Source organism: Nerophis lumbriciformis, linkage group LG01 (assembly GCF_033978685.3).
Source record: "Nerophis lumbriciformis linkage group LG01, RoL_Nlum_v2.1, whole genome shotgun sequence".
In the NCBI taxonomy this organism is placed as follows: Eukaryota; Metazoa; Chordata; class Actinopteri; order Syngnathiformes; family Syngnathidae; genus Nerophis; species Nerophis lumbriciformis.
In genome coordinates this window covers 54,149,290-54,171,807 of record NC_084548.2, presented here as the reverse complement: position 1 = coordinate 54,171,807, position 22,518 = coordinate 54,149,290, and the positions used below count along the sequence as shown (strand labels likewise).

Sequence of the window (22,518 nt, the reverse complement as noted above, 5' to 3'; positions counted from 1 at the left end):
TTCCGCAGCCATATGCGGGTTCTGGTCCAATAGTCGTCCGAAATCTTGTCTTTACAATCGCCCCCAAGCAACTCACAACACGGCATGTTTACATGGCTAAAAAGTGTCAAGTGAGGAAGTGCAGTGCGGCATAGGGCCAGCGTCAAAGTTGGTAGCAATCATGGCGCTTTGAAGTCAAGTGATCGCCTTTTGACCAATCCTTAAGTAAATTGCCTGAAACCGGGTTGGCCAAACTCTCTCTATACACGGTTCTGACATCCATGAGACGTTACTGACACCTAGTGACCAGTCAGTATAGACTACTACATACCACCATGTGTTTATCTTAAAAAACGTCAAACATTCGACTGATGGTCGACGATGGGCAAAAAGCAACGAATCAAATTCGACTGTAAAATTCTTTAGTCAAAAACAGGCCTTAAGATATACACTTTAACTCACAATTTGGTCAGGATCTGAATATTTTTGGGCATAAATGTACAGTGAACTGTATATTACAACACATGCATGAGGGAGGTGTTTTAGAGTGAAGTAGCGTACAGGCGGACACTGCGCAAGCTTGTCCCCCGCCATCATCTGGACGTTGAGGTGTTTGCTCTGTGATTTGCCTCGAGATTTGATCAGCCTCTGTAGAACCTGACAATCAAAGTCGCACAAAAGAGTAGGTAGTAAGTACAGAAGAGACTCTTAAGCACATTTGTCAAATACATAGTCAAAGGTAAAATAGACTCCAGAGACCTAGAGGCTATGAGGAGAATAATTACAGTACACTTAATTGTGTGAGGGTCTGTGATCTTTTAACAAAGCGAGACATCATTGCAACCAATGTTCCCTCTAATTTTGCATGTGTCTGATGCAAATGCAAAAACTTCCTGAGCATTTAGTGAAGCACATGTGAGCAACATCAGACTTGCACACTGAGGCCATATCAGCAGCACACCTGTCCCAAACCTGACCTGTAAACAAGTTACATTTTTTTTACTATAATAATCATATGAGAGCAGTTATTTTCATGAGATTATTTTCTAATGTAAGTGATTTGGCTTTCTTACAATTAAAATAACAGAAAAATATTATTTTTCATGAGCTATGTACTAGTATTGTATGCCAGAGATCATATTTAGTTACCCTTAAAAAATTCTCATGTTGCACAATGAGATGTAAGCATGGGATAGAGTGTACATTCCTTTAACTTTAAGTCTGTAAAATATATATTTTTATTAGCATTTATTTAATCTAGTAACAGTATTTCAGGATTATTATCCATAAATCAACACTCTTAATAAATGACAGTAGAATAAGCACGCATCGGATTAAGGAGTAATAGTATAAGACCTGGCATTTAAACTTTTCTTTTTTTTTTTGGCATTTTCCGATTTTTTGTGTGGCCATAAACGCATCATTGGCTAAGTGCCATGAGTGCCTGTGTTGGTGCAGGTGAGAGAGAGAGAGAGCGGCTGCTGACAGAGAGTTGGTTTTGGCCTGGTTTGTACGGCAGACAATGGCCAGTTTTGCCATGCAGATAGAAGTTTTTTTTTACTAATGTTTTGGTGTGGTTACAGCTGAATATATACAATTTTGCTCAACAAAATGATCAATGGAAATTATGTCCTACTTAACAGATGTTACGATAATTTAACAGTGTTGATGAACATTGTTTTATCTGTTGTGGCCGCTTGTTATCACCTGTCACTCACAGTTGCATTGCAAAATCATACAGAACAAATTATGTGTTTATTTTGTTTACAGTTCAGATGGGATTTGATTTTGTGCGCGACATAGATTTGCTGTGCGCAGGATGCGTGAACAGTGTGCAATTGCGCACCTTAGAGGAAACATTGATTGCCACATCATTGCTTTTCTGTCCATGACTACATTTTTATATCTAGACTTAAACTAGACTTAAAGGCCTACTGAAACCCACTACTACCCACCACGCAGTCTGATAGTTTATATATCAATGATGAAATCTTAACATTGCAACACATGCCAATACAGTTAGTTTACTAAAGTGCAATTTTAAATTTCGCGCGACATATCCTGCTGAAAACGTCTCGGTATGATGACGTCAGCGCGTGACGTCGCGGATTGTAGAGGACATTTTGGGACAGCATGGTGGCCAGCTATTAAGTCGTCTGTTTTCATCGCAAAATTCCACAGTATTCTGGACATCTGTGTTGGTGAATCTTTTGCAATTTGTTCAATGAACAATGGAGACAGCAAAGAAGAAAGCTGTAGAAGGGAAGCGGTGTATTGCAGCCGACTTCAGCAACACAAACACGGCCGGTGTTTCATTGTTTACATTCCCGAAAGATGACAGTCAATCTTTACCATTGGCCTGTGGAGAACTGTGACAACAGAGACTCTTACCAGGAGGACTTTGAGTTGGATAGCAGACACGGTACCGTGAGTACGCTTCCAAACATTTGATCGCTTGCCCGTACGTGCGTGCCGCTATGTGCATGTCACGTACGTAACTTTGGGAACTTTGGGGAAATATATGTGCTGTATGAACTTTGGGGAGGTGAACGGTACTTTGGGCTGTGGGATTGAGTGTGTTGAGCAGGTGTTTGAGTTGTATTGGCGGGTTATATGGACGGGAGGGGGGAGGTGTTTGTTATGCGGGATTAATTTGTGGCATATTAAATATAAGCCTGGTTGTGTTGTGGCTAATAGAGTATATATATGTCTTGTGTTTATTTACTGTTTTAGTCATTCCCAGCTGAATATCAGGTCCCACCCGCCTCTCACAGCATCTTCCCTATCTGAATCGCTCCCACTGCCCTCTAGTCCTTCACTCTCATTTTCCTCATCCACGAATCTTTCATCCTCGCTCAAATTAATGGGGAAATCGTCGCTTTCTCGGTCCAAATCGCTCTCGCTGCTGGTGGCCATGATTGTAAACAATGTGTGGGATGTGAGGAGCTCCACAACCTGTGACGTTACGCTACTCGTCTGCTACTTCCGGTAGAGGCAAGGCTTTTTCATCAGCGAACAAAAGTTGCGAACTTTATCGTCGATGTTCTCTACTAAATCCTTTCAGCAAAAATATGGCAATATCGCGAAATGATCAAGTATGACACATAGAATGGACCTGTTATCCCCGTTTAAATATGAACATCGCATTTCAGTAGGCCTTTAACTATCACAGTTATAAACAAGTGACTTCTCAAAACATGGTGTCAAATGTATGGGTAGGTTGTGGCTTTACTTTGGGCGATGACACTTTGACGTAGACGATGATGGGGGCCAGCGAGGTTTTGAGAAGCTGTGCAGGGTGATTGATGGTGTCTGCATCCAGGACGACCAGCTGGAGAGATTTGGCAAGCTCGAAGATCCTTTCTATCTCACTCTGCACCTCAGCTGTGAGCAAAGCAGAGAAACATGCTCATCAAAACAAGATCTATTCTTAGCAATTATTCATCTAAATAAGCGATTAAAAAAAAACAACACGAAGATATCAATAACGTCATCACTCACCCAGACTGGAGCGCATGTTGGATCTTTCCATGATGGTCTTCTTGTTGAGAACAGAGCGCTTCGCCAGTGACAGGTCAGCAGTCACCCGTGTAATGGAGATCCTACAGGCGAAGCATCTCATCACAGCACATCCATCACAGCAATTGTGTTTTATGAAGCAACAAACCTGCACTGTCTTGTGGCTATAAATAAATCATTAACATCACACATGAATGTCCTGCAGTATATGCAGCTGAATGTGAATGTCTACCCACCTGCCATCAAACCTGTGCTTTAGGAAATCAAACAAGGCTTTCTGCATCATATCTGTCACCTAGGAAACACAGAGAGAGAGAGGTCAGCAAATTCAAGCTTCCAATGAGGAAATGGCCAAGATTGTAAATAAAGTGGGAATCTGCTTTTAAAAGAAAACAGACACACAATCTAATAGCCAATAGCTATTTTCTAATATTTCATTGGACACAATGGTTTTCTCAAACGTCTGCAACGTCACAACATTTATTCCATTACAGAGTTGCATTAATTTTCGCCATCATCATGTATTGTCATACTTGCCAACCTTGAGACCTCCGATTTCGGGAGGTGGGGGTGGGGGGAGGGGGGTGGGCGTGGTTAAGAGGGGAGGAGTATATTTACAGCTAGAATTCACCAAGTCAAGTATTTCATATATATATATATATATATATATATATATATATATATATATATATATATATATATATATATATATATATATATATATAAGAAATACTTGACTTTCAATGAATTCTAGCTATATATATATATATATATATATATATATATATATATATATATATAAAAATACTAGAATTTCAGTGTTCAGTTATTTACACTTATACACACATGTAACACTCATCTAATCATTGTTGAGTTAAGGGTTGAATTGTCCATCCTTGTTCTATTCTCTGTCACTATTTTTCTAACCATGCTGAACACCCTCTCTGATGATGCATTCTGCTTCGTCGCCTTGTTGTGTGCGCAGTTGTGCACTCTCTAAAAGCCGTAGATGTTATTGTCACATATGCATGTACAGTAGATGACAGAATTGTCCTGTTTAAGAGTGTCACAACATTGCTGTTTACGGCAGACGAACTGCTTTATGGTAGACGAAAACGTGATTGCTGTTGTTGTGTGTTGTTGCCGCGCTGGGAGGACGTTAATGAAACTGCCTAACAATAAACCCACATAAGAAACCAAGAACTCGCCCTCGATCATTCTACAGCTATAACGTGATTGGGCAGGAACGCTGTTTATATTGTGGGAAAGCGGACGTGAAAACAGGCTGTCGACATGTCACTCGGGTCCGCCTGAATTTCGGGAGATTTTTGGGAGAAAATTTGTCCCGGGAGGTTTTCGGGAGAGGCGCTGAATTTCGGGAGTCTCCCGGAAAATCCGGTAGGGTTGGCAAGTATGTGTATTGGTGACAGGGGATTTGGATCACTGTGCAAAGTTTTTTTTTTTTTTTTACTGTCCATCCACTTTGTAATAATGCGTTGGACAGCCTTTCACCTTTTTCTAGTAATTTCAACAATCTCCTTCGAAAATTCTCATTAATGATTTATAATTTACCCTTTTGAAACACATTACAGTCGGTCCTCGTTTATCGCTGGTAACTGGTTCCAGATATGAGCGCGCTAAATTAATTCACGCAAAGTAGGAATCTAATATTTCCATAGCTAAGGCATAAAAAAAATCTGTTTACGACCTATATATGCTATATATATATATATGCTTAAATTTTTTTTTTTAAATGTGAAAAACCCGCAAAAGTGGTAAAACCGCAATAGTCTGACTACTGTAAACTTTTTTCCACGACCACAGGATGTCTTTGGACAATTTTGTTTAAGAAATGAGTAAGATCAGCTAGGCTGTTAGGGACATTATCATGCATGCAGTAAATATAAGAGATGCATGATACTATCAGCTGCCGCGAATTATCGACTGATAATGGCAATCATAATATCACATTGATAATTCCGATATTGAAAAATTAACCAATAAAATGAGCTGATAGCAATAAAGGCTTGTCATCGTTGGTCTCTCAGTTGTGGCTTGTGCTGCTGCATGGCTCCTCAACCCCTCCATTCCCCTATGGTAAGGTCGCATATTTGTGATGTTATGATACTGCATGTGCGGCCTGTTGTTTACAGTGAAAAGCAACATGGCACGGCCGTCACCAGTGTGGACTTTGTTTAGAATGTCTAAAGAAGATATTTCACTCCTAATTTGCAAAACGTATTCTGCAGAAATTAAACAGAAAGGGTTAAAGATGAGCTTCAACACAAAATCTGATAAGTACCTTTAAAATTACAAACGTTAAGATTTATCAAAGCAGAATAAAGCGTCCTGTGCGGCTAAAATGAGACCCAGCGTTATTAGTGGCGACTGCAGCAAATGTAAAGCCACAGAACTGATGAAAGAGAGTTTGACAACAGGCAACAGTTTGAAAGAAAATACCTTAGGGCGAAATAAATTAACAAAAAAAAATTTAATTGTTCATGTTTAACTTCATGGTTCAAATCGAGGCACATGTTTTAGTTATTTACCTTTTTATGATTTCTTAGTGGAAAAAATGCGCTTTATTATTTGAACCCTGATTTATTTATGTTCTAGAGTTGAACGTTGCCTTTTATGGGGCAAGCACTTATTGCATGTTATTACTTTATTGCTATCAGGCAAAAAAACAAAACAAAACAAAAAACAATTATATATATATATAGTCAATTAACAAGAGATGTGACTCCACTTCGGTGTTGTTGCCGACTGCAATGCAGAATTTTATCAGCTCAGTTCTATTGGCCTCATTTACAAATGTTTTTCGACAGATTTTTTTTTTTTGTGTGTAAAATCATATTCAAAATGTTTGAGTTGCTTGTTGTCTAATAATGAAAACAATTAAAAGTTGAAATATCAATAAATTCCAATATTTGTTTGCTTAATGCAATGATTGTAATTGTTTTCATTGGTCAGAATTAAAGTAGGAAGTGTATTTGTACTCAAATTATTAAAAAAAACAGGTAAAGACACATCAGTTGACATTATCCTTATCCCTCGGGATGTCCGATAATGGCTTTTTGCCGATATCCGATATTCCGATATTGTCCAACTCTTTAATTACCGATACCGATATCAACCGATACAGATATCAACCGGGATGTCCGATAATGGCTTTTTGCCGATATCCGATATTCCGTTATTGTACAACTCTTTAATTACCGATACCGATATCAACCGATACAGATATCAACCGATATATACAGTCATGGAATTAACACATTATTATGCCTAATTTGGACAACCAGGTATGGTGAAGATAAGGTACTTTAAAAAAAAAAGAATACAATAAAATAATATAAATAAATTAACAACATTTTCTTGAATAAAAAAGAAAGTAAAACAATATAAAACAGTTACATTGAAACTAGTAATTAATGAAAATTTGTAAAATTAACTGTTAAAGGTTAGTAGTATTAGTGGACCAGCAGCACACACAATCATGTGTGCTTACGGACTGTATCCCTTGCAGACTGTTTTGATATATATTGATATATAATGTAGGAACCAGAATATTAATAACAGAAAGAAACAACCCTTTTGTGTGAATAAGTGTGAATGAGTGTAAATGGGGGAGGAAGGTTTTTTGGGTTGGTGCACTAATTGTAAGTGTATCTTGTGTTTTTTATGTTGATTTAATAAAAAAACAACAAAAAAAAAACAAAAAAAACCCCGATACCGATAATAAAGAAACTGATACCGATAATTTCCGATATTACATTTTAATGCATTTATCGATATTATCGGACATCTCTACTACAGAGTGTATGCATTTTGGGCCAAAGTGTGAACTGTTATAATAAGTTATTCTCACCAAAATTTTGTGTAAATATATACACATAAATATCGGTTATCGGTTGTAAAAATCTGGAAATTATTGGTATTGGTTAACATTTCCATTATCGGGCATCCCTAGTAATTATCCAATGGGATGCTCGTCCCTATTTATTAAATCCAGGTGATGACCATTTTTGGCCAGGAAGTGTGTTACAAATAAGCAATTTTGACCTCAATTTCAGGCATCTAAATTTGCTTGGATTTCAGATATTGCAGTGCAGCTTTATAATTGTACTTCTTTTTTAAATTTAAACAACGGCAGAAGAAGACACTCTCGTTCTTGATGATAAAGATACAGATGGTGTGTGTATATGTGTGTTTGCATGTACATGTCTGCATGAGCATAAAGAATGAAAGGAATGCTGTCTATTTTTACAAAGTCCTGAAAAATGGATGGCTTGAGGCTGGGCGTTGCTCGTCCATAGTTAAACAGGGAGAGAGTTGGGGGCGGGGAGGGGGAGAAAAAAAGAGCACAACAGTAATGATGTGCAATAAAGACAAAGCAGAGCAGAAGGAGATGGGCTGCCTTCACCACTGAGCATTCACAATGTACACTGCCAGACCAGAGCAATGTCTACATTTGTTTTTTATGCACGCATAAGCAACACACAAACCTAATGACTTGGCAGTCAGAATAGAGAGAGAGACACAAAGAGAGAGAGAGAGAGAGAGAGAGAGAGAGAGAGAGAGAGAGAGAGAGAGAGAGAGAGAGAGAGAGAGAGAGAGAGAGAGAGAGAGAGAGAGAGAGAGAGAGAGAGAGAGAGAGAGAGAGAGAAGGAGATATATATAGAAAACATTGCAAGAGTCGTTTTGAGATTAATTACTGTAACTCTCTCTGATGCTTGCATACATCTCATGTTGTTATAGACCAGCAGCATTGTGCAGAATAGTACAGTTCAGTGTGTCGTTGTGGGCTAGATAATTGAGAGGTATGCTTGTGTGCAGAGCGTTTCACATTGTGTCTCTCATACAGTATTGTGCTCGCTATTTATTTAATCAGGTATGCCAATTGGAGGTGTGTAACCACATTAGTGATACCTCAACTTAAGAGTATTTTCAGATAAAAGTTAAAGTTAAAGTACCAATGATTGTCACACACACACTAGGTGTGGTGAAATTACTCTCTGCATTTGACCCATCTCCTTGTTCACCCCCTGGGAGGTGAGGGGAGCAGTGAGCAGCAGCGGTGGCCGCGCTCGGGAATCATTTTTGGTGATTTAACCCCCAATTCCAACCTTTGATGCTAAGTGCCAAGCAGGGAGGTAATGGGTCCCATTTTTATAGTCTTTGGTATGACTCGGCCGGGGTTTGAACTCACAACCTACCGATCTCAGGGCGGACATTCTAACCACAAAGAACTGTCTCTCAAATAATTATGCTTTGAGTTGGAAGCAAAAATGTCTTACTCACTAGCATTCGCTTATAACTAAAGATCGACTTAACTTTGTTTTTGGAATTGGAATGAAGAAACTGAGTGTGCAGTGCTGAGAAGAAGAAGCGCATGATATTCATTTAATTCAGAAATAAATGATCGAAAACATGCCCAAGCGTTTAGCAGATTTGGCGAAGCAATTCGTAGCACTGCGAGTCTGCAACATACTGAAGCAGAAGGAGTCTAACACCAGCTAAGTATGTTAAAATAAAATCTAAATGGCGGACATTTATCTATGAAAAAATGGAGAAACTGCTAATGGTGTTTGACGGGGAAGCAGCTTGAAGGCAATAGTGTTGAAAATCCGCTCTTCTGGGTAAATGCTAGGGGTGTAAAAATGAATCGGTACAAATCAAAAAACGATTTTAACTTGAGATATGAGTACATTGTTTGGTGACCCTATGGATCTATCTATATTTCGTATGGATAGATCAATGTCCGGTTGGAAAGTCATAAATCGGTTCATAGGAGCACTGATCCAAAATATGGTTGCTCTAGTCTTGCGAGACTTCTGTGATGACGTTTTGATTGATTGAGTGATTGAAACTTGTATTAGTAGATTGCACAGTACAGTACATATTCCGTACAATTGACCACTAAATGGTAACACCCGAATAAGTTTTTCAACTTGTTTAAGTTGGGGTCCACGGTAATCAATTCATGGTACAAATACATACTATCAGCATAATACAGTCATCACACAAGTTAATCATCAGAGTATATACATTGAATTTACAATCCGAGGGGTGGGATGTGGAGGGGTTTGGGGTTATGTTAGGTTGCTATCAGCATATTTCAGTCATCAACAAGTTTATCATCTGAGAAATGGACATTGTAACAGTGTAGGTCTCACTTTGTAGGATATGTACAGCGAGCAGTGAACATAGTGAGCTCAGAAAGCATGAAAACAAGTATGTACATTTGATTATTTACAATTCGGTGAGGTGGGATGTGGTGGGGGTAGGAGGTTAGGCTAGGGTTGGAGCTGCCTGGAGGTGTTATTTTAGTGCGGTTTTGAAGGAGAATAGAGATGCACTTTCTTTTACACCTGTTGGGAGTGCATTCCATATTGATGTGGCATAGAAGGAGAATGAGTGACGACCTTTGTTAGATCGGAATCTGGGTTTGACTTGGTTTGTGGAGCTCCCCCTAGTGTTGTGGTTATGGCGGTCATTTACGTTCTGAAAGTAGTTTGACATGTACTTTGGTATCAGGGAGGTGTAGCGGATTTTATAGACTAGGCTCAGTGCAAGTTGTTTTACTCTGTCCTCCACCCTGAGCCAGCCCACTTTGGAGAAGTGGGTAGGAGTGAGGTGGGATCTGGGGTGGAGGTCTAGAAGTAACCTGACTAGCTTGTTCTGGGATGTTTGGAGTCTTGATTTGGGGGTAATGCGAAAGTAACGTTCACGTTTGAAACTAACAACAACACATCACTGAAACAGTTAACAAACAATGCACCCCCAAATATTAAATCTAAAGTGTGGTAAATGTTTGGATATTTTGAAAAGAATGGTCGGTTGGATAAAAGTATGGCCATTTGTAACATTTGGAAAGCAGCAATAAAGAAGCTAATCTGAGCACTCACCTGTGACAGCATAGAGACACTCACGCGGGCGATGAGGGAGTGAGGGATGCTAATGCTAGCAGACTTACCAATTGGCAAGACAAGGACAATGATTTGAAAGACCTCCAGACCCAACGTAGCCACAACTTTGTACGGTAATCACAGCATCTACGACACTGTTCATTGTGCTAAAGACCTAGCTGCACAGTAAGCAGAATGGTATTCTGTATGGTATTTGAGCTTCTACGCTAAAGCTGCTGTTTTGTTTACTTTGTGGCACTTAAATGTATCTTGCACTTGCATTACTGTGGTGTTATAACACCTCTGTTTGATGCACAGCTTGCTTTTCTCTGTATTTTATTGTTGCTACCTGAGCAAACAACAGTAAAAACCTGGTAGCTTTTCAAAAAGTGTTTTGTTTACATCTTCTTTTTCTAAAGAATCGCATTGAATTGTAATGTTTTAAAATCTGTTAGTGTTAGTAGCCCAAATATCTGGATTCATATCGGATCGACATTCAAGGCCGAGATGCACACTCCTGGTAAATGCTGTACATAATAATGAGATTGCCTCATAAAATTACTGGAGTTGGTCGTAGTATTTGATTTGATTTGATTGTTTTTGTTTTATAATCGCTCTTATCTAAAAGTTTGTTTTTCTTTTTAAAATACATGTTACTTGTTGAAACTGTCTTGTTCCGGGGGGCCAGGCACCAATAAAATTGATTTCAATTAATTTCAATAGACAACGTTGTTTAGATTTAGAATTTACTTGAAATCAATTTTTGGCAGCAGCAAAGTGGTCGTTTGGGTAGATTTTTAGCTTTGTCAAGGGTATTTCAACAAGTAAGCAGTACAGTAGGTACTTGATTTTGATATATGTAATGCTCACAAGGGTATTCTAGTAAATAATGCGTGTGTAAGTATGCGATGTGTTAATATCAAAATATAAACATTTTTACATAAATCAATACATCCAAACACTTTATAAATATTTATTGTGTGCACGAAGAAATAAAAGTTACAATTGTATGTATCTTCCAAACAAGACAGAGGTTTTATCACATCAACATCGGACTAACAACAGTCCTTTAAATCTCATTATTACCACAGAAAAGGCAAACTGTCATTTTCCGGACACGATAAAGGCTTAAATAATGTCAAACATGTAACTTTGCAATAACCAGGAAGATAAAGTGTTTGTCTTACACCTAGTTATCCGCTATGGACAGACAAAGCCAAGCAATGCACGTTTAGCGAGCGGTGCGCGTTCCCGCGAAAGAAAAAATGTTTTGGCAGGCAATTGCATTTTGGCACAACACCGGCCCAGGTGTGCGAAAGCATGTATGTCCCCCTCATCCCTGTTCATAATGTTAGACCCTTGCCTCTTGATTTCAATAACCTCCTTGATCCATCTCTTATATTTATTTGCTTCTGATGATATGACTTTTACCTTTTACCTATATATATATATATATATATATATATATACATGTGTATATATATACACACATATACATACATATATACACACATATACATATGTATTGACACACATATACATATATACACACACATATATACATATATACACACACAAATACTGTATATACACATATATACACACACAAATACTGTATATACACATACACACACACACATATATACATATATATATATATATATATATATATATATATATATATATATATATATATATATATATATATATATATATATATATATATATATATATATATATATATATATATATTACGAGCGCGATGATGTCACGTTATCGATGGGAAAATGCATTTTTAGACAATATGATTTCCCTAATCTGCTAGGAGACACCGAGAGTAACAAGTGGTAGAAAATGGATTAGAAAGGACAGATCAAAAAATAATAATATTAAAAAAAATAATAATAATAAATAAATTTTTACTAGGGACTTCCCCGCGGGCCGGATTTTGGACGCTGGCGGGCCGGATCCGTTTTGGGGACCCCTGATCTAGTTCCTTTTTATTGTAACAGAATAGTACAAAGTTCACATTTTTGTAGGGGGTGTAAGTACATAATATATTTTAGGGCTGTAAGGCTTTTGAAGTGCTAGTTTAATATTTATAAATGTCAATTGTTAGCACAGCTGGAATGTGTGTATGCGACCTCATCTAACCTGAGAGTCACTTCTGATGGTTTTCTCACCTCATAACCTTTTAGCGAAGGTCCCACCAGCACCACTGGCCGCATAGAAGGTACCACATCGTATGGAGGAACAAGTTCAGTCTGTGCAAACAAAAATAAACATGCAGAGATGATGAATCCTGACACATCAAACTGAATAATGTTGTCTGATTGACAGGGAAATATGAAATGCATTGCTTATGACAACACATACTGTACCTGTTTCTGCTTCTGTTTGGCTTTTTAGAGCAAAAAGAGCAAACATCAAACAATAAGGAGGGACGAGTTTGTACAAAAAAAAATCTGCTTATGCATTCGTGCCTTAACAAAGGAAACGTTCATGTTATGCTGAGCTAAATTAAAGCACTTGAGGGTCTTCTCAGGCAACCATGACGCCTAATCTACTGTTAACATACACAGACAGGATGGGACAACTCTCGCTTGGGACGCTGACCCTCAGGGGGGGGGGGGGGGGGGTAACAGTTGGAGTGACTTACCTGCAGATGGCGGCGTAGATCTCCAACCCCCGGATGACGCATTCCCTCCTTTCCTGCAGACATAAGGCAAAGCTTCATCATGGACAAATATCCTCAGGTGGCATTTCAGAGAAAATGACTTGAAAAGCAGGGACACACACGGGCTAAAAACAAGTAGTAACAACAAGAAAACCTTCATTAAAAGGTGTGCTGGAAATGAGTTTTAGGCCAGCAGAAGGCTAATGACAGCAGGCTGCTCATATAGAAGACAGAGTCACTGCACGACCTCTGACCTTGCTGCCGCTTTCTGCTCTTGTTTTATCCTGATGGCCTCCAGCTTGACAGGGCTGGGGATGAAAGTGATGTCCGCTCCCTCCTTCACCAGTCGACCAATCCACCAATCATTGTTGTATTTCTGCATGACAGCAAACCACAAGCTGCTTTTACTGTAGTGTCTCAGGAGACTCATTATGTGTGGGACATAAAATGTGGCATAGCAAACCTTTGCTAGAAAAGGAAGCAGAGAAGGTAACAATAAAAAAAAAACTCTCACCTCCTTAATGTGCAGAAAGTCTTTGGTTTCAAAATTAATGGCTGCACCTTGGACCGGACAATCTTCATCCAGGGCCCCACAATAACTAACATTTGTTTTCACTGCAAAGGCCACTGGTTTAGACTGTTGAAAGAAGAGGAGTACCCGATATAAAACAAATATGGATGAATTATTTGATTTCCTGAACCTAAAAAACTTTTGTGTTGGTTGACCCTGAGTAATTGCGGGTTAAAACCCTTTCGCTCTCACCTTGGCTCTCTCTAGCTGCAGCTGAGCCTGGCGCTCGGCTTCACGCCGAGACGCCTCCTGGTCCTCCTCCAGGGACAGGTCGGAATCAGAGGGTCGACTAGTGTAGGAATCGGCTGAACCCTAAAAAACAGAATGTTAAGTATAGTTTAAAACGAGTGACAATAGGCATGGGCCTAAGTGAGTATGAAAAAGTGACGGTTTTAAAACCACAGAAAAAATTTCCTTCATACAGTCCAAGCCACTGCAGTGTAAAATATTAAAACCCCTCCCCCAGCTCTTTGTGCTGTATGACGGATAAACGAGACAAGAACCCAAAACTTTTGCATCCGTCTTACCCATTTCTATTCAACTGGTGGCCCCAGGGCCAAATCCGGCATGGGAATGACACCGTACCAGCCTCCTGAGTTCAGTTCAAAACATATAAGACAAACATTTCTGCAGCAAATTCCTAAGAACTCTAGGGCAGTGTTTTTCAACCACTGTGCCGCGGCACACTAGTGTGCCGTGAGATACAGTCTGGTGTGCCGTGGGAGATGATCTAATTTCACCTATTTGGGGTAAAAATTATTTTTTGCAAACTAGTAATTATAGTCGGCAAATGATGTGTTGTTGTTGAGTGTTGGTGCTGTCTAGAGCTCGGCAGAGTAACCGTGTAATACTCTTCCATATCAGTAGGTGGCAGCAGGTAGCTAATTGCTTTGTAGATGTTGGATACAGCGGGAGGCAGAGTGCAGGTAAAAATGTATTTAATGCCATCCATCCATCCATCCATCTTCTTCCGCTTATCCGAGGTCGGGTCGCGGGGGCAGCAGCCTAAGCAGGGAAGCCCAGACTTCCCTCTCCCCAGCCACTTCGTCCAGCTCCTCCCGGGTAATCCCGAGGCGTTCCCAGGCCAGCCGGGAGACATAGTCTTCCCAACGTGTCCTGGGTCTTTCCCGTGGCCTCCTACCGGTCGGACGTGCCCGAAACACCTCCCTAGGGAGGTGTTCGGGTGGCATCCTGACCAGATGTCCGAACCACCTCATCTGGTTCCTCTCGATGTGGAGGAGCAGCGGCTTTACTTTGAGCTCCCCCCGGATGACAGAGCTTCTCACCCTATCTCTAAGGGAGCGCCCCGCCACCCGGCGGAGGAAAATAATTTTGGCCGCTTGTACCGTGATCTTGTCCTTTCGGTCATGACCCAAAGCTCATGACCATAAGTGAGGATGGGAACGTAGATCGACCGGTAAATCGAGAGCTTTGCCTTCCGGCTCAGCTCCTTCTTCACCACAACGGATCGATGCAGCGTCCACATTACTGAAGACGCCGCACCGATCCGCCTGTCGATCTCACGATCCACTCTTCCCTCACTCGTGAACAAGACTCCGAGGTACTTGAACTCCTCCACTTGGGGCAAGATCTCCTCCCCAACCCGGAGATGGCACTCCACCCTTTTCCGGGCGAGAACCATGGACTCGGACTTGGAGGTGCTGATTCTCATCCCAGTCGCTTCACACTCGGCTGCGAACCGATCCAGTGAGAGCTGAAGATCTTGGCCAGATGAAGCCAACAGGACCACATCATCTGCAAATAGCAGAGACCTAATCCTGCAGCCACCAAACCAGATACCCTCAACGCCTAGAAATTCTGTCCATAAAGGTTATGAACAGAATCGGTGACAAAGGGCAGCCTTGGCGGAGTCCAACCCTCACTGGAAACCGGTCCGACTTACTGCCGGCAATGCAGACCAAGCTCTGACACTGATTAAACAGTTATATATTACTAAGAAGTGTCTTTTTATTAATTATTTATGTTGTGATCTTCTTTAACCTCTTAGTAATTACATTTATCAGCATTTTTCTTTGAGAAAGAACATACTAAAATGTAATCACTTGAGTTTAGGGTTGCCATGCGTCTTTTGAAAAACTGACCCCTCTCGTATTTACCGGTACTGTAAAAAAAAAAAGGTAAGTGTTTTGTATTGAGCTGTCAAGGGCTGCACTTTGACCCGTATTTTTTTATCATCATGAGAATAAAAAATGTCTACATATAAAATATCTATAGATCCTATTAAATGACAACAGCTTCACAGCTGGCTGCCATAGGCTAATCCAATTGAGCGATCAAACTCAATACCGATTGACTTTTCTGTCATCTGTTAATTATTTTTGCCTTAGCTGTCACTCACTCTAGCTCAGCTCGGCAGGAGCTAGCTAGAATGATCTGCCGTGTTTCTGGCAATCTGACTCCAAATGTGATTTTTTACGGAGTGACATTGTTCTGTAGGAATTGAGAAACTTCAGAGACCGTTTTTGTCTGACGGAAAAGCTACATGTGGCTATCACGTCCGCAAAGGCCTGTGCTAACTTAGCAGTAATGCTAGCTCATTTTTATAGACGTTAACATAAACATAGTGCGGGGGTCGGCAACTCGCTGCTCTATGCATTTTTTTAGCGCCGCCCTAGTGGCTCTCTGGAGCTTTTTCAAAAATTTATGAATGGAAAAAGATGAGGGGAAATAAATATGGTTTCTGTAGGAGGACAAACATGACACAAACCTCCCTAATTGTTATAAAACACACTGTTTATATTAAACATGTTTCACTGATTCGAGTATATGGCGAGCGCCGTTTTGTCCTACTAATTTTGGCGGTCCTTGAACTCACCTTAGTTTGTTTACATGTATAACTTTCTCCGACTTTCCAGGACGTGTTTTATGCCACTTCTTTTTCTGTCTCATTTTGTCCACCAAACTTTCAAGGTTGTGCATGAATGCACAAAGGTGAGTTTTGTTGATATTATTGACTTGTGTGGAGTGCTAATCAGACATGTTTGGTCACTGCATGACTGCAAGCTAGTCAATGCTAACATGCTATTTAGGCTAGCTATATGTACATATTGCATCATTATGCCTCATTTGTAGGTATATTTGAGGTAATTTCGTTTCCTTTAAGTCCTCTTAATTCAATGTATATGTCATGACACACTATCTGTATGTAATATGGCTTTGAATTTTTTGCGGCTCCAGACAGATTTGTTTTTGTATTTTTGGTCCAATATGGCTCCTTCAACATTTTGGGTTGCCGACCCCTGACATAGTGTGTACAGTTTTATAATAGTGACGGTTTTATGACAGTGACATCATACTTTATGATAGTGACACCACACTTTATAGTTACAGCAGAGGGGTGATTGATTGATTGATGATAGTCATAGTACCGTGATAATTTTGTTATTAAACCATTAGAATCTTATATGCTATGCCTAGTGACAATAAAGGCTATGATTGCACATTTTTCAAGTTTACCCGGCTTAAAAGTGCCCCAAATCTCCAGTTCTTTTGGATAGAAACTGTTCATTGTTATGTTTTAGGTGGTCAGCAAAACTTTTGCCTGAATGCGTAGCGAACAACCAAAACTTTCGGTGTCTCATTCGATAGCATTGGCTAATAACTAGCAACACATTACTATGTTTATCCAAACATGGGAATGAAGAAGGCAAGTGCAAAGTACAATGTAGGGAAGAACAAGCAAATGATATTCATTAAATTAAAGAAATATGTCACTGAAAAACATGACCGTGTTGCACGTGTAGCTGACTCGGTGTAACAGTTCGAGCATGGCACTGCTACTGAAGCTGAAGGGAGTACGATGAAGGCTAAAATAATTTCTAAAGGGCAGACATTAATCTAAAGAAATATGGAGACGCTGTTGATGATGTATTTGACGGAGAAGCAAAGTCCTCTCTTCGGGGTAAATGCTGTACTTTATTATTTCATTAATGTATAAAACTGCTGTAGTTGTTTGTTGTACATTGTTAGGTTTTTGATCCAATATCTGTTGTATAGAAGTTTGTTTTTCTTACGTAAATATTTGTTAAACTTGTGGATAATAGGATAGAATAATGGCATTTCAATTAAAATAATAGAGAACATTGATTTGAGATAAGTGTTTTGAGTTCCGAGTTCCGTTACCGAACCAATTAAACTCGTGAGCCAAGGTACCACTGTAATTATACAATATTTATAACCTGCTGTAAAACTTATTTTTATTCTACAAAAATAAAAATGAATTGTATTTCATACTTTAGACCATCACCAACAGAAATGCAGCTAAGAATTAGCCAATATCTTACATCACTATAACAAAATTAAACTAGATTAGACACTTCCTGAATACATGACAGACGCAATTGCAATTAGTAAATGTAATTTAAATTGAACAGTCTTTTAAAAACCGTGTCTATGAATGTTCTCATTCATCCAGGTCATTGTCATCTCAGGGCATTCAATTGATCACAACTGGACTGTTTGGTTTGTCTTAGAAGACGTTTCGCCTCTAATCCGAGTAGGTTTTCATCAGTTCGTGCTCATAGACTTAGATTGGTCTAGTGGCTGGTGCCATCGTTTGTGAAAAGTGCATCCAGTTCCGGAAATAACAAGAACCGAGTGGATGAGGAGGCAAAAGGTTACAGATGCCCAAAAAAATATTGTAATTCCATATATATCAGGTCTATCTGAGAAACTCAGATTAATTTTTAAAGGGGAACATTATCACAATTTCAGAATTGTTAAAACCATTAAAAATCAGTTCCCAGTGGCTTATTATATTTTTCGAAGTTTTTTTTCAAAATTTTACCCATCACGCAATATCCCTAAAAAAAGCTTCAAAGTGGCTGATTTTAACCACCCGTCCATTTTCCTGTGACGTCACATAGTGAAGCCAACACAAACAAACATGGCGGAAAGAACAGCAAGCTATAGCGACATTAGCTCGAATTCAGACTCGGATTTCAGCGGCTTAAGCGATTCAACAGATTACGAATGTATTGAAACGGATGGTTGTAGTGTGGAGGCAAGTAGCAAAAACGAAATTGAAGAAGAAACTGAAGCTATTGAGCCATATCGGTTTGAACCGTATGCAAGCGAAACCGACGAAAACGACACGACAGCCAGCGACACGGGAGAAAGCGAGGACGAATTTGGCGATCGCCTTCTAACCAACGATTGGTATGTGTTTGTTTGGCATTAAAAGAAACTAACAACTATGAACTAGGTTTACAGCATATGAAATACATTTGGCAACAACATGCACTTTGAGAGTGCAGACAGCCCAATTTTTTATCAATTAATATATTCTGTAGACATACCCTCATGTCATCAGGCCAGGGAAGCTAGGGTCGATATTCTTCTCTTGACGGTGTGAGCCAAGACATCCAGGAGGTTTAGCTCGCTCGTCTGTGGGAACAAACTGCCGCCATTGCTTGCCGTGCTACCGAGGTCCTTTGCCCCTGAATTGCTCACACACTCCGGCAGATTCAACGGGGGGCCTGGCGGCAGATTTCTTTGACTTTATCGTTGGAAATGCATCTGCTTTGAGTGTCGCAGGATATCCTCACATTCTTGCCATCTCTGTCGTAGCATAGCTTTCGTCGGTAAAGTGTGCGGAACAAACGTCCAATTTCTTGCCACTTTCGCATCTTTGGGCCACTGGTGCAACTTGAATCCGTCCCTGTTCGTGTTGTTACACCCTCCGACAACACACCGACGAGGCATGATGTCTCCAAGGTACGGAAAACAGTCGAAAAAACGGAAAATAACAGAGCTGATTTGACTCAGTGTTTGAGAAAATGGCGGATTGCTTCCCGATGCGACGTCACATTGTGACGTCATCGCTCCGAGAGCGAATATTAGAAAGGCGTTTAATTCGCCAAAATTCACCCATTTAGAGTTCGGAAATCGGTTAAAAAAATATATGGTCTTTTTTCTGCAACATCAAGGTATATATTGACGCTTACATAGGTCTGGTGATAATGTTGCCCTTTAACCAACACAACATCCCAGTACACTTCACACCAGGCAACACTCTTAGACAGACACTAGTGCATCCTAAAGACCGGACACCCCACACCCACAAAAACAATCTAGTGTATGCTATCCAGTGTAATGAGGAATGCACTGATTCATATATTGGGGATACAAAGCAACCACCTAGCCGACGCATGGAGACTGAGCTGCCTACCTGCACCTCAGGGAGAAACAGCATTCCTTTGAGAACACAAATGTACAGATTCTGGACAGGGAGGACGGATGGTACGAAAGAGGAGTGAGGGAAGCCATCTATGTGAAGGTTGAAAAAGCATCCCTAAACAGAGGAGGTGGTCTGCGACACCACCCGTCTTCCACATACATGTCCTTTCAACCATTGTAAAAGACTCAATTTAGCCTCCAACAAATAACAGGAGTTAGAAACATTCTGGTCACAAAGGGTGACCAGAATGTCATTTGTTTAAAACTGACTGGAATGCTTACTTGGGGGATTTCAACTATTTTGGACTGGTAGTAGTCGATCCAAAGCAATCGTTCTGCCACACAATACCTCATTGCTAACGAGGGGAAATTACACTTCAACGACTTTGCTACAGTTGGCTCTGTCAGTATGATTGTTCGTTTGCATCAAGACAGTTGTTTTTCTCACTACGATAGGGCGCAACCATCCTTGCCCAGGCACACCCTCCTGGTTTTGTGTCAAGACTTGGACTTTGGCGTGGTTTGTTTTCCCATGGTGCAAAGGATTTGGACCAGACATGGCATGAAGGTAAATACATGATTTAATAATAGATTATAAAAAGTATAAACAAAAGGCGCGCACAAGGCGGGGAACAAACTTGGCTAATAAAACAAAAACTAGCACAAAGGCAGAACTATGGAAAAAAAGGAACAAACAAAAGGCGCTCACAGCGGAGGTACAAAACAGTGGCTTGAATAAACAAAAAACTTACGTGGCAAGAAAAGAGCAGCATGAACTATGACCTGGACAGAGAAAGCAGCGTGTCAAGAGTGCAGAGCATGAATGTGATGTCGCCAGGCCGACCAACAGAAAATGACAGGCTTAAATAGTCATGTGGTGATTGAAAACAGGTGCGTGAGTCGTGAGGACAGGTGAACTGATTGGTAGTCATGGAAACAAAACGGAGTGAAAAAACAGAAACTGACAGAGTGCACAAACCAAACAGAACATAGCCAAACTAAACATGATCGCCAAGACATGACATTTTGGAGTATAAATATTTGGGGTTTTGGCACCAGTCGCTAGACTAGATCTGACCAACCTAAATCTATGAGCACGAACGGATGAAGCCTACTCGGATGAGAGGCGAAACGTCTTCTAAAAACCGAATCTAAGGGAATTCCCCATTGGCATGTATTTAGTTGGCAGTTTTTAAAACAATACACTCCATAAAAAGGAATACAACTTAAAACAGAACTAAGGTTAAGTGTGAGAAGGCCAACTGTATGACAGATGATAGACAAAAGGTGAGATGAGAAGACAAGGCACAATGCATTCCACTTCACACCTATGGAAAATGGTAATGGCCTTGCATTGTTGTCCATGGCGCTCCATAGCACCGTCAATCAAAAGACAGATAAGATATATAAGATAAATAAAGCCACACAATATTCAAGTAAGCCAGGAAACTGTTAAAACATGTAAATTAAAAACACAAATCAAACCGAATACACAGTCCAGTAGAAATTGGCTAAAAAAAAGCTTGGGTCAGCTCCAAAGACCCCAAATTGTTATTACTGTACTCAGGGGTAGAGAACACTCGAGACTACTCATAATGAAGTGCTGAAATATCAGAAAGGGTCAATGGCCAGGTGGCTATTCCCTGCATCTTTGAGCGGAGATTCAACTATTCGGGCATGCTCCAATGAGGTGAGATTACCCATACTGTTCTGCAGGTGGGTTGGGGGGTGCAAAGCAAATGTTAATTTTTTCCTGCTCGTGCTGCCGTAAACTTCCCCTGAGCTCACTTTAAACAAACATGCTGTCGATTATGTTGGACCTTTCACGTGCTTTTTGGACCGACAATTTTGAAAACATTTCGCGACAAGGGAAACACATTGTGCTTTAACACATCAAACTAGGCCAAAAATTTGACTTAGATTTTTTTCTGATTTTTAAAGAAAAATGACAGGTAGTGTTTCTTTTATTTGATCAAAAAATAGTAGTTTGAAATAGCACTGCATACACTGCATCTTACTCTTAGCAAAATGCACATTTGAATAATGTTGTTTTTTTTAGACTAGATATACATTTGTACTTTTTATGAAATAATTAAAAAAAACAAAATTATGTTAAGAATTTCCGCCAAAGAAGTAAGGGAACAAAAAGTATGCAGGAGCAAGAAGAGAAAATCGTTAAATCGTCTGTAACCAAAAATCGAATTTATCGATAGCTGCCCCAAAGCCAGCTGCAAAGGGTAGGAAACGAAAACCGGTTCTAATAGATATACATTATATATCAATATATATCAATACAGTCTGCAGGGATACAGTCCGTAAGCACACATGATTGAATTTCTTTATGCCAAAAAAAATAAAAAATAAAATAAAAATACCATAACCCCCCCCTCCCGATCCGTGGGACAAATTTTCAAGCGTTGACCGGTCCGCAGCCACACAAAGGTTGGGGACCACTGTTATAGAGAACCAGTTCCAAGTGTTTCGATTTCTGGGAATCATTAGCAAGTTTTGTTTATGATTCCCTTATTGATTATGGTGGGCGCGCATGATGTCACCGCTCGAGAGTTATTCATGAGAAAGAGTTCATCACAACAGGGCAACTAGCAATATACTTGCAAAGTGGATATTTCATTAAAGGGAGGAAATACTACCAGTAGCAGGGG

General features: G+C 39.9%; 1 protein-coding gene across 2 annotated transcripts in view; it reads right to left on the bottom strand.

Annotated features, from left to right (window-relative positions):
- cacnb3b (calcium channel, voltage-dependent, beta 3b) overlaps positions 1-22,518 on the bottom strand; it is a 36,754-nt gene that overhangs the window by 5,535 nt on the left and 8,701 nt on the right. For both annotated transcript variants that reach the window (XR_009817906.2, XM_061986800.2), the window contains exons 2-11: positions 13,850-13,969; positions 13,601-13,723; positions 13,341-13,462; positions 13,069-13,121; positions 12,791-12,810; positions 12,593-12,673; positions 3,735-3,793; positions 3,481-3,581; positions 3,212-3,363; positions 541-636 (exon numbers count right to left, since the gene is read on the bottom strand). Coding sequence is in view for 1 of the 2 variants with exons in the window: in XM_061986800.2 (XP_061842784.2) it covers positions 541-636; positions 3,212-3,363; positions 3,481-3,581; positions 3,735-3,793; positions 12,593-12,673; positions 12,791-12,810; positions 13,069-13,121; positions 13,341-13,462; positions 13,601-13,723; positions 13,850-13,969 (927 nt within the window). In the remaining variant the exon portion in view is untranslated. The remainder of the gene's footprint in view (positions 1-540; positions 637-3,211; positions 3,364-3,480; positions 3,582-3,734; positions 3,794-12,592; positions 12,674-12,790; positions 12,811-13,068; positions 13,122-13,340; positions 13,463-13,600; positions 13,724-13,849; positions 13,970-22,518) is intronic.